The sequence below is a fragment of the Glycine soja genome, chromosome 14 (assembly GCF_004193775.1).
Source record: "Glycine soja cultivar W05 chromosome 14, ASM419377v2, whole genome shotgun sequence".
NCBI classification, from domain to species: Eukaryota; Viridiplantae; Streptophyta; class Magnoliopsida; order Fabales; family Fabaceae; genus Glycine; species Glycine soja.
This window is the reverse complement of record NC_041015.1, coordinates 50253616-50263968: the sequence shown is the minus strand read 5'-3', so window position 1 is coordinate 50263968 and position 10353 is coordinate 50253616. Positions and strand designations below refer to the sequence as shown.

At 29.6% G+C, this 10353-nt stretch overlaps 1 protein-coding gene across 1 annotated transcript; it reads right to left on the bottom strand.

Annotated features, from left to right (window-relative positions):
* Window positions 1-1612, bottom strand: LOC114383022 (U-box domain-containing protein 20-like). Its single transcript, XM_028342599.1, has one exon. The coding sequence runs from the start codon at window positions 1511-1513 to the stop codon at window positions 194-196; it is 1320 nt and encodes a 439-aa protein (XP_028198400.1). The 5' UTR covers window positions 1514-1612; the 3' UTR covers window positions 1-193.
* Between the last annotated feature and the right edge of the window lie 8741 nt (window positions 1613-10353).

The window sequence follows — 10353 nt, the reverse complement described above, 5'->3', positions numbered from 1 at the left end:
TGTCTGAAATCTAAAATTTCCATTAAAAAAAATGAATTTCAAAACTTCAATTGAGTGTTAGAGATACCAATTTGTATCCTCCGTATATGAGACTCTGTGTGTGTGTCTTTGTACAAGAGTATATTCTGTTTCTACCAATATGACCTATACAAAAAAAAAGTGGAATGAAATCTCATATCCTAGCCAGATCAAATTAGAAGGGCTTCTTCAAATGCTTGAAATCCAAGGACGAATCAACACACTCGGCTTTGCTCCTACAACCATTCAACAACTTCAACAACTCCGTAGCCTTCTCTTTGGTTCCCTCACCACAACCCACTTGCAACAAAACAAGTAGTTTATGAAACACTCCCATTTGAAGCGCCTCAATCAACACCCCTTCTTCATTCTTGTCACAAAAAAGTTTCCAAAGAACCGAAACCGCAAAGCTTGAACTCAACTCAGACACCCTCAAAAGCTTCTTAATCACAAGAGGCAAAGTCAAAGCATTAGCCTTTGCCATCTGCACCCCTTGCTTGCAATCACAAACGCAATCCAACACCCCCAAAGCCTTCTCACACACCCCTCTCTCCGCATCAACAAGAACCTCCAACACCGCATCAACCAAACCCAATTCCACAAACCTTTCACAAGTCACACCTCTAACTGAAGAATAACTAACCAAGTTGAAAATCGTTGACAAACACGGCTTGGTGGAACCATTCCCAACAGGCTCCTTAATCATGTTAACCAAAGCCTCAACAACATCTACACACTTCACCAACGCCTCAACATGCATTTCCTTAAGAACCAAAGCAGCGTTTTGCCTTGTGGACAATTGTTTACCGTTCATGAACCAAACCATGCAAGAGATAGAACTCGTTGACCCCAACACGGATCTACCCTCTTCAGAAAGAGGACGCATCCATACCAAAGCCCCCAGAATCTCATCCAACACAACCACGTTCTTCTCAATCAACAACCCACGTGATGAGAAAGAGTTGAAGGCATTGGATAGTGCTAAAGCAGCACCATTGGCCACTATGCACCTTTTGTTTCTCTCACTTTCCTTCCCCCAAGCCTTGATCTTCCTCACCAACTCCACGCACTTGTTCTCGTCGCCGTGCTGCGCCGCCGACAGGATCCTCGTACACGTGTCGGCAACCTCGTACGGGGTGACGGGGATACGAGGAGTGGGGATCCGTTCGATGCCGTGGGAGCGGTGCTCCACGCACCAGTCCTGGATCATCCTACGGATGGCGTGGTTCGGGATCATGTCGTCGAGGCTGGTCAGCTCGGTTTTGGTGACCGGGCACGTGCGGTTCCCGGACTCGATCCACTTCTCGATGCTGTCGCGGTCATAGGTTATGCCCGTGGAAACGGTCACGGGGTCCTTCATCATGTCCAAGGTTACCGGGCACCGGAAGTGGGTGGGGATCGCAATCTCTATCTCCATGTCGCCACCAGAATATTTCAACTCCTTACCCTTTCTGGCACGCCGGAACACTCTCCCTTTTGTCCATGACAAAACCATGTTGCTTTAATAATAATAAATAATTTCGATTGTTTCTATGTATCTTTTTTTAGTAGAGCTTAGAAGAATTGTATGTGAATGTGATGAAGGAAAGAAAGTGGTGTGGGTTTTGTATTTATAGTACTACTACCTGCTTTGTGCTACATGGGTCAAAGCTGGCGAGGTAAGATTGTCAGAGAGGAATAGTTCAAACTTCAAACAGTGTTTTTTTTTGTGTGTGTGTGTGTGTGTGTTAGGACTATGAGATTATTATTGTTTGAACGCTGAAGTTTGAAAGTTGAAAAGTCACTGGAGTTAGATGATTTTGAAACGGGTTAACTAATTAACTAGAATAAGGAAATGAAGTAGTTGTTGATGTTGTACCAATTAGACGGTCGAAGTTTGAATGGCGTGGGCTGAGAGCTGACTGAGACTGAGTCAGCAAGGTCGGTGTGCTGACTTGCATCCCTATCTATCCATTATTTTCATAAAAAAAGTTTCAAACATTCCATCAAATACTTTTTTCTCTCACAATTTTTTTTCTTTTTATAATATTATATATTGATTAAATTAATCACTTATCTTTCATATTTTTGTCTGAAATTATAAACAACTCAAGATTATCCACCAAATATATTTTTATAAATAATAATACATGAATCATTCATAATTTTATATATCATATTAATATTTTATATATTTTTTTTATCCTATCATAAATCTTATCGTATCTATAGTTTTTTTTATTTTCTCTAAGTGTTTCTACTAAACATTTCCCTTTAAATATCTATGGTTTGCATTTACAATTTGCAATTGCATGCATGGTCTTTGTTTTTTACTAGTGCTCTTTTTGTCTTTTGCTTGTTGCATTCGTGTTTTCTTAATGATAAGTACTAGTACTACTTTGTGACATTGGCGTAGGATGAGTCTACGAGTGCGTGCGTGTGCGTGTTTAATTTAATATGTCCCCGCCGCGTAGGGAAACATGGGTCGGTGTTTCGTACTTTTAGGAAAAATAGAAAAATCTATCTTTTCATTCAACACAAATAAAAGGTGTAGCCAATAATAGTCTTGCCAATGTAACACGGAAAAAAAATGCCTCATTTTACTTTGTTTTTACACGTTGCGAATTGATATTTTAAAAAGGCGAGGAAAGAATTATAAAAACATACTACTACTATATGAAATAATCAAGATTTATATCATTATATGACGTGTTTTTATGGTAATTTACAATTAGCATTTTAATTTCTAGAAATACATAATGTAATTTTTGTGACATAAATTATATTACTAATTATAAAAATTGTAATCACTTTATTCAATAAATAAAGTTAATATAAAAATAATAGTTAGTTTTATTTAAATTTCACAATAATATTATAATTAATTTTTTTAAAAGATAATAAATAGAATTTGTTAAAAATTAAAATAATATAATATAATATTTAACTTAATGAAAATAGCATAATTACAATAAAAATAATTAATATAATTTAATTTTAAAAAGTAATAGTAATTATTATAACTTAAGATAAAATATGATTTAATTTAAATTTGAATATGAAGATAATAACACTCATGATAAATAATTAGATTTGAAAACATTTGTAAGATCTTAAAAAAATAATATCACTCTCATAAATTGTGTAGAGATTACTATATAATAAGAGAAGAGAGTTTATATATATATATATATATATATATATATATATATATATATATATATATATATTAAAAAATGAATTAGTTGAAGCAAATTAAACTTTCAAAGTTATAATATAAGAGTAGATATAATAATACAATAACTGTGTAGTGATTTATTACATGCAAGTGCTTCATCGCTCAAGTAACTCTAGAGCCAATTCAAATATAAAGTAAGTAAAGTTCAAAAAAATGTTATATTATAATGGTTTTGGAGTGAAATCCATGATATTAAGTGAGAATTTACCAACCCAATTAGTCAAGTAAAGGCGTGGCTGGGCTAGATGGCCAAATTGTCGGGGTGCGTGGCCATGTGCAAGGCTGCTCAAAGAAATTAGTTTTGAAAAAAAAAAGTCAAATTCCTTCTTTAAAATGTGAGGCATTGATACATTGAAAAATAAAAAATTCAAATTTAATATACAAATATATAAAAAGAATAACAAATTAGTTCTAAAAAATATAATAATAAATTATTCTAAATTTTATAATTTAATGTTAAATTAATCTTTAAATATTATAATTTAGTGATAAAATAATCTCACAGGACTAATCTAGTGCACTTTTTTTACATTTAGATGTTAAATTTGTAGTTTTTATATTTCAAGGAACAATTTGGTATCATAACACACTTTCAAAAATAAATTTCACCATTTACCTAAAAAATAATTATAACTAATCATATAATAACCAATTATATAAAAGTAGTTATAAAACTATCACAAGTTTAATAATAGAAATGATTATTTCAAATAACTTATTTTTATTTATAAAAAATTGTTATAATTATAAAATTATATCTAGTTTTAGATAAATAAATATTTCAAATAACTTATTTTTATCCATCTATAATCAATTATATAACTAATTTTAGATATAATTTATTATATAACTAGTTATATTCATAAACGATTATATAACTGACTTTTAAAACTAATATCCATTTATATAAAACTAGTTATAGCTATAATTATTATAATCACTTATAATCTAATTATTTATTTACAGCAATAAAAATTTAATTATTTATTAATTATGATTATGATTATTTAAATAAACAACTAATGAACATCCTAGTCATCCATGTGTGGCTGAGAAGCGGTTCGGAATAATATATTATTCGAAAATATGTATATTATTGAAACTTTATCTACATAATAATTATGTAAAAAAATTAACTATTGTAATGATATTTAAATACATTTTTAAATGATAATGTAAACAGTTTTTTGTTGACGTACAGTTTATCAACTTTAAACTCTTACTCTCTTAGTATGCAAATTGTTTTCTTCCGCTACTTCCAACTCAAAAGCTTTATTTGTGAAGAAATTCTAATTGGATAATTTAGCTCTGATAACTGGTTTTAGTTTTAAGTGATTTGAAAACCTAGCTATCTTATTATTTTCACGCGAAATGGATTTATTAATTTATATATTTCTATAAAAAAAAAACCACCATTCTATTAAAATAAAAGTATGGAATAGAATAAAATTAAAAGATAGATTGATGTAACTGCTCTTTTTAATTATTCATGATTTCATGTAGTCTTATGGACAACTAATATTCTTCCTTTTTTTTGGCTTGGCGGTATTATCCATGTAATTAATTATGTATTTTTTTAGTTTAAATGTAACTTTAGTTTTCCTATTTTATTTATTCTACAATATTGGTTCATTTATTTTAAAATTGAGACATTTAAATTTTATATTTTAAAAAATTCAAGATTTTCATTCTCTCATTTTAAAATAAAGACATTTAATCCTTCTATTTAAAAAGCCTATGATTTTAGTCATTCTATTATATAAAATTCACAATTTTAGTTAAATTCTCAATTTTGTCTATGTTTATCTTTTTCTTTTGGTCCAATTAAACCCTAAACTTAACATATTCATTTAAGGTACCATTAAGAAATGTTTAATTTAGTACCATCAAGAAATGTTTAATTAAGTACAAAATAAGAAATAAAACAAGAAAAATTAAAGATGAAATTAAAATTGTAGGTTTTCTAAAATACAGAAACAAAAATTGCTAATTTTCTATTATATGGGGGATCGAATGTTTGTATTTTGAAATAAGGAGACCAAAATTGTGAATTTTTTAAAATAGGAGGTTCAAATGTCTCAATTTTAAAATAGAGAAATCAAAATTATGGACTAAGTAAAATAGAGAGACCAAAATTATATTTAAGTCTTATTTTTAAAGTGTTAAGAAACTAAGGGATAAAGACTAGGAAAATTTAAACTAATAGATCTCAAACAATCACATAAGTGAACTTGACATCACATTTTAACCCAAAATTTATGAGTATTATCCTCACTTATATGATTTTCAACATTCTCATTCCTACCAATGTGAGACTTCACATTCACACTTATATTCCAATAATCTCCTTCTCAAGTGTTAATGTCTTTCACATGGTTGTCTTCCTCTCAAGCGAAAGTCATTTTTAATCCACGAGTATTCAATGATGGTCCTTAAAGCTTAACCGCAGTTACCTTGACTTGTCTATCTATTGCCGCCAACATGCTTTAGTACCTTACACGGTCGCAACACTTACTAGACTCGTTGCCTAACTTCCATGCATGAACTCATCAGCCAGGAAAATTTTTGTTTATGGATCTGTCATCAACTCCATTATACTCGTCCAAACGGGTCATCACATCAAATCATCAACTTGATACCAGTTGTTGGAAAATAGAGAGAGTAAACACCAAGAAGATTTAAACTAATAGATCTCGAGCAATTATATAAGTAAACTTGACATCATAATTTAACTTAAAATCTTAAAATTTATGTATATAAGTCTTATTCTCACTTATATGATGTTCGATCAACCTTTTATTTTTATTTAATGTAAGACTTTATATTAACACTTATATTTCAATATAAAACATTATTCATATAATACAAAATGTAACATAATGTAAACTATGTGATGAGGGTCTAAGAGAGTACATAATATATAGTATAAAATTGGATGTTCACATTAGATAAAAATTTAATTCAACTTGACATGTATGGAAATTGTCATGCACAGAAGATGTTATATTCTATATTCTTGCTTAGCTGTTGGCATGTTGGTGATCCAACTGCACACAGCGGTATACTTGGGTTGAACTTTTGACTTCTACCAGACTCCCATTACGTAAGAACGTTGGGTGAACTGTTAACAGCTACAAAAAGTCATCGTCTAACACGTTCATTTCTTGTACCTCGATTTTTGATTTTAATTAATCCTGTACCATTCAAATACACGCGTTCGTTGAACTTCAAGCTTTGTAGGATTACATTATACATATATACGGATATACCAATCCTATTCTAGGTATGGTCTAATACTAAACTAAATATGAGCATTTCTTTGTTATTTCTTTTATAAAATACATGTATCGTTAAAGGTAATTCCGGTTCAGGTAAAATGATTATGAGCAATAAAATTTTTCTTTAAATATTTAACGTAATTACAAATATAATTTAAATTTTTTTTATTAAATTAAAATAATTTTGTGTCAATTAATCCAACACTCGATGGTAAATATGATCATTTATATATGTAAGAATTTGAATATTGATTAATTCCTCTATACTATATCCAGCCTCATTGGTCTCAATAAATTACTTTAAATGCTTTTAATTTTATTTTTTTAATCAAATTGAAATTTTATGTTAGTAGCATATATTAAAATTGGTCATCACCTAAATGTGGATTTAGTTACATATATTTGAAGAGAAATACAAAGCAAAGGAAACCCATAACACAATCTATAATATAAGAAAACTAGAATGGAAAAAAAAAAAAAAAAAAAACCCTCTCAAAAACCCCTTTTAAGAGAAGCTGGTCTTCATATCTTTAAAATAAAATATGAAGCCTTTCTAATGTCTTCCCAAAATAGCAACCTTTAATCCTCGTGAAGCACTAGAGAAGCTAAGAAAGAGTGAGACACAATTCAAGAACGAATAAAGATTATCAAAAGATATCGATGGAGGCTTTAAATCACCCATTAGTGGATCATAAGTCAATAATGGGTTTCAAATAACCCAAATTGGACATAGTATACCAAATTAGTCCAAATGGCTTGGCATGGCCGTGTCAGAAATAGGTAACATCATATCATGTCTAACAAAACAAATCCATGTAGGCAATTCACATGGTCATGCTAAAGGTTTAATAGTTAAAACACATTTGAAGGCTCAAAAAGGAAGACGGTCTGTGAGTGAGAAAAGTTTTAATGTAGCCTCACCTGTCAAATGTCCTTGTTTCATAACATTATAGGTTTCCTAAATGCATACATCATATTATGCTTGTGGATACATTGTATTTATCAAAATATTTTAAAACTCAAACGCAAATTTGTTTTATTCTATGCGTGTGCAAATGGACCCTAAGCATAAAAAGATAATATTGAAGCATAAACAATAGTGGGAGTGCAGGAAGCAATATCCCATGCCATTTTGACTCTTTTAGCTTGCCGGGCTGGGCTGGCCTGGCCATCTGATTTGACAATTCTATTATTTTATTAAGTTTTCGAATATAATTACACAAATACTTATGCTGTAAGATAAATTTAAATAAGTTGTAAATAAGTCTTTCAAAACAAAAGCCTAATGCTTCTTACCATAAGATCTTTTTCGGAAGAAAAAAACTTCAAAATCATATTCATTTAAAAAAATCTTTTTTTTATCGTTGAAAATAAAATGTTTCGTACGTTCATTCTACGATTTGATTATCGGGGTAAATAATTTTTTTTACATAGAAAATAAACTGGCTATGCTTTCATACATAAAAATATATTAATTTTCTTAACTTATTTGATTGCTGAAGCAAATTTGTAACGCCACATAATTTTTTTATTTAAAATGTATATATTACGAAAAAAAATTGATAAAGGCGGGGTTCTTTAAAGGGCCATTGCTAAAATTAGTGCTTATTCAAAATAATGATGGCATGTGAAAAGTTACTAGATAAAAATTCAAATTAATAAAGAACGTGATTTTTCTCAAAATCTTTGTTTGAAAATTTATGCAATTGTAGACTAAAAAAACTCAAGGTGTAGTTCAGTAGACTTAAAGTGAGTAATTATAAATCTTCGGTATCTCTTCTATTCTTACCGAATAAAACTCAAATCTAAAGTTACCAAAATTACAATCTATGCTTAACAGCAAAATTAAAATTTTTATATTAAAAATAAAGGAATTTGTCTAAGAATTAAGATGTATTAATTCACTGGCTTGAAAATATCAGGTTCAAACTTAAAAAAACTCAACTAATGATAAATGCTTATTCTCTCATACCAAACGTTTCTGTGAGGCGAGGAAACATAGATGAATTTAGTTGTCACCGCAAGCATGGTTGACTGGGTGCTGTGCCGTGATTTGCTCAATGTCAATTTGTTCGTTCAAATATTCTGTGTATGTGTGCCTTTTTTCAACTTTTGTTAATACCATCATTTAAAAAACATTTCAAGTCATTAAAAGTAAACATTTCTACTGAAAAAACATTTAATGCATAAAATAAATAAATATTTTTAATTTTTTTTTACTTTTAAATACTTAAAATAAATTCTAACTACTAATGTGAACAAAAATCTTATTTTAGATCTTACTTGTCATATCCCTACCGTTAAATTTTAAACCACGTTCAAGGTCCTATGATTTTTGTTTTTGGTCTTTTTTCATTATATTATATCATGTAAAATAATTTATTTCATGATCAAAATTTCTAGTAATGGAATGTTCATTTCTCTTATAAATATAGTAATATTTGACAAATAAAATTATTTATTGTTTATGTAAAATGATTTATTACACCAAATATTACACAGAATTTAGTATACATAAGTCATATCCTCTCTCTTGCACCAAAAGAGAAGATAATGCAGTGAGTGACGGCCTAGTTGGTTTGGCTCATTAAACCTCTTCTCCTTGGTGTAACGCTTTGTTGACATTTTTGGTAACATAAAATTAAGAGGTGAGGAGAGAAATAATGCACACTCTCATTCTTATATACGTGTATTTTTCTTCTTTTGACAAGAAGGAGAAAAACATCCATATAAAAGTTCACGATATATTTGTTACAAAAAGGATTTTCCAACAAATATATGGTGAACTTTCATACTAAATTTATTCAACAATAACTATAAAAAAGTATTTCATATGCTAATGGCTTAATGTTATAATAGAAATTAAACTGTCAATATAAAATATTGTGAACATATACTAACAATAAGATACACCATAATAATAAACAACAATAACCCTCATTTTATATGCCTACCAAAAAAATAACCTTACTTTATATATATATATATATATATATTTTTTTTTATTAAACTTCGGCTACTATTCTTCTAATTTTAAATTCCATATATTTTCCCTACATTCTATATAAAGCACACACACACAAACTCACAAAGTAGTCGTGGAAATAGTAAAATAAAGTAGATAACTATAAATTTTTAAACAAGAATACAATTGTATTTAACGCTAGCCTAATGGGATATTGGTTAATTATGCCAAAAATTAACTATAAGTTATTGATTACTTCAGTGAGATATTAGTTAATATTAGTTATCTTTCATACGTCTCTGGCAGCTAAAAATACTCTATTAATTATCTCTAGTCTTCAAAACAAATCATTCCATATCTATTTTTAATTATAATAATTGCCAGGTGTTTAACTTAAAAGGCTAAAAAGGGCCCTTCCTTATCCTTTTTTCTAATGGTAAAGCTTAACAAATAAGAAACAATAAAGTGATTTGTGGAAGCCAGTTGGAAAGTTTGACAGACACACAGGACACAGCTTTTAATCTTTTGGCTTAACTTGCACTTGCCTTTTGCCACACTGTCACCTTTTCACTACGAGGCAACCCCAGCAGCAGCAAATAATATTTGATTCTCCCTTTAACTATTTCCTCACCTGTCTATTTTGTCCATTTCACAAATTCATACTCATCCAAAACTACTTCATAAACGCCAGATTCCCTGCAACATCCATATGACAGCAACCTTGTGGCATGTAGCCATAAAGTTGTATTCTATCATAATTTTGAAATCCTCCTCGCATTAAATGAAACAAATTTAAGTTATGGATTTTCAAAATGGTGCCAGTTGTTGTATTGATCCTCATGTGTCATTTTTCATCTACATGAACTTAATAAAAC

Bases quoted from the DNA above. Each gene is read 5' to 3' on its own strand.
- LOC114383022 (XM_028342599.1), bottom strand. From the start codon at position 1,513: ATGGTTTTGTCATGGACAAAAGGGAGAGTGTTCCGGCGTGCCAGAAAG.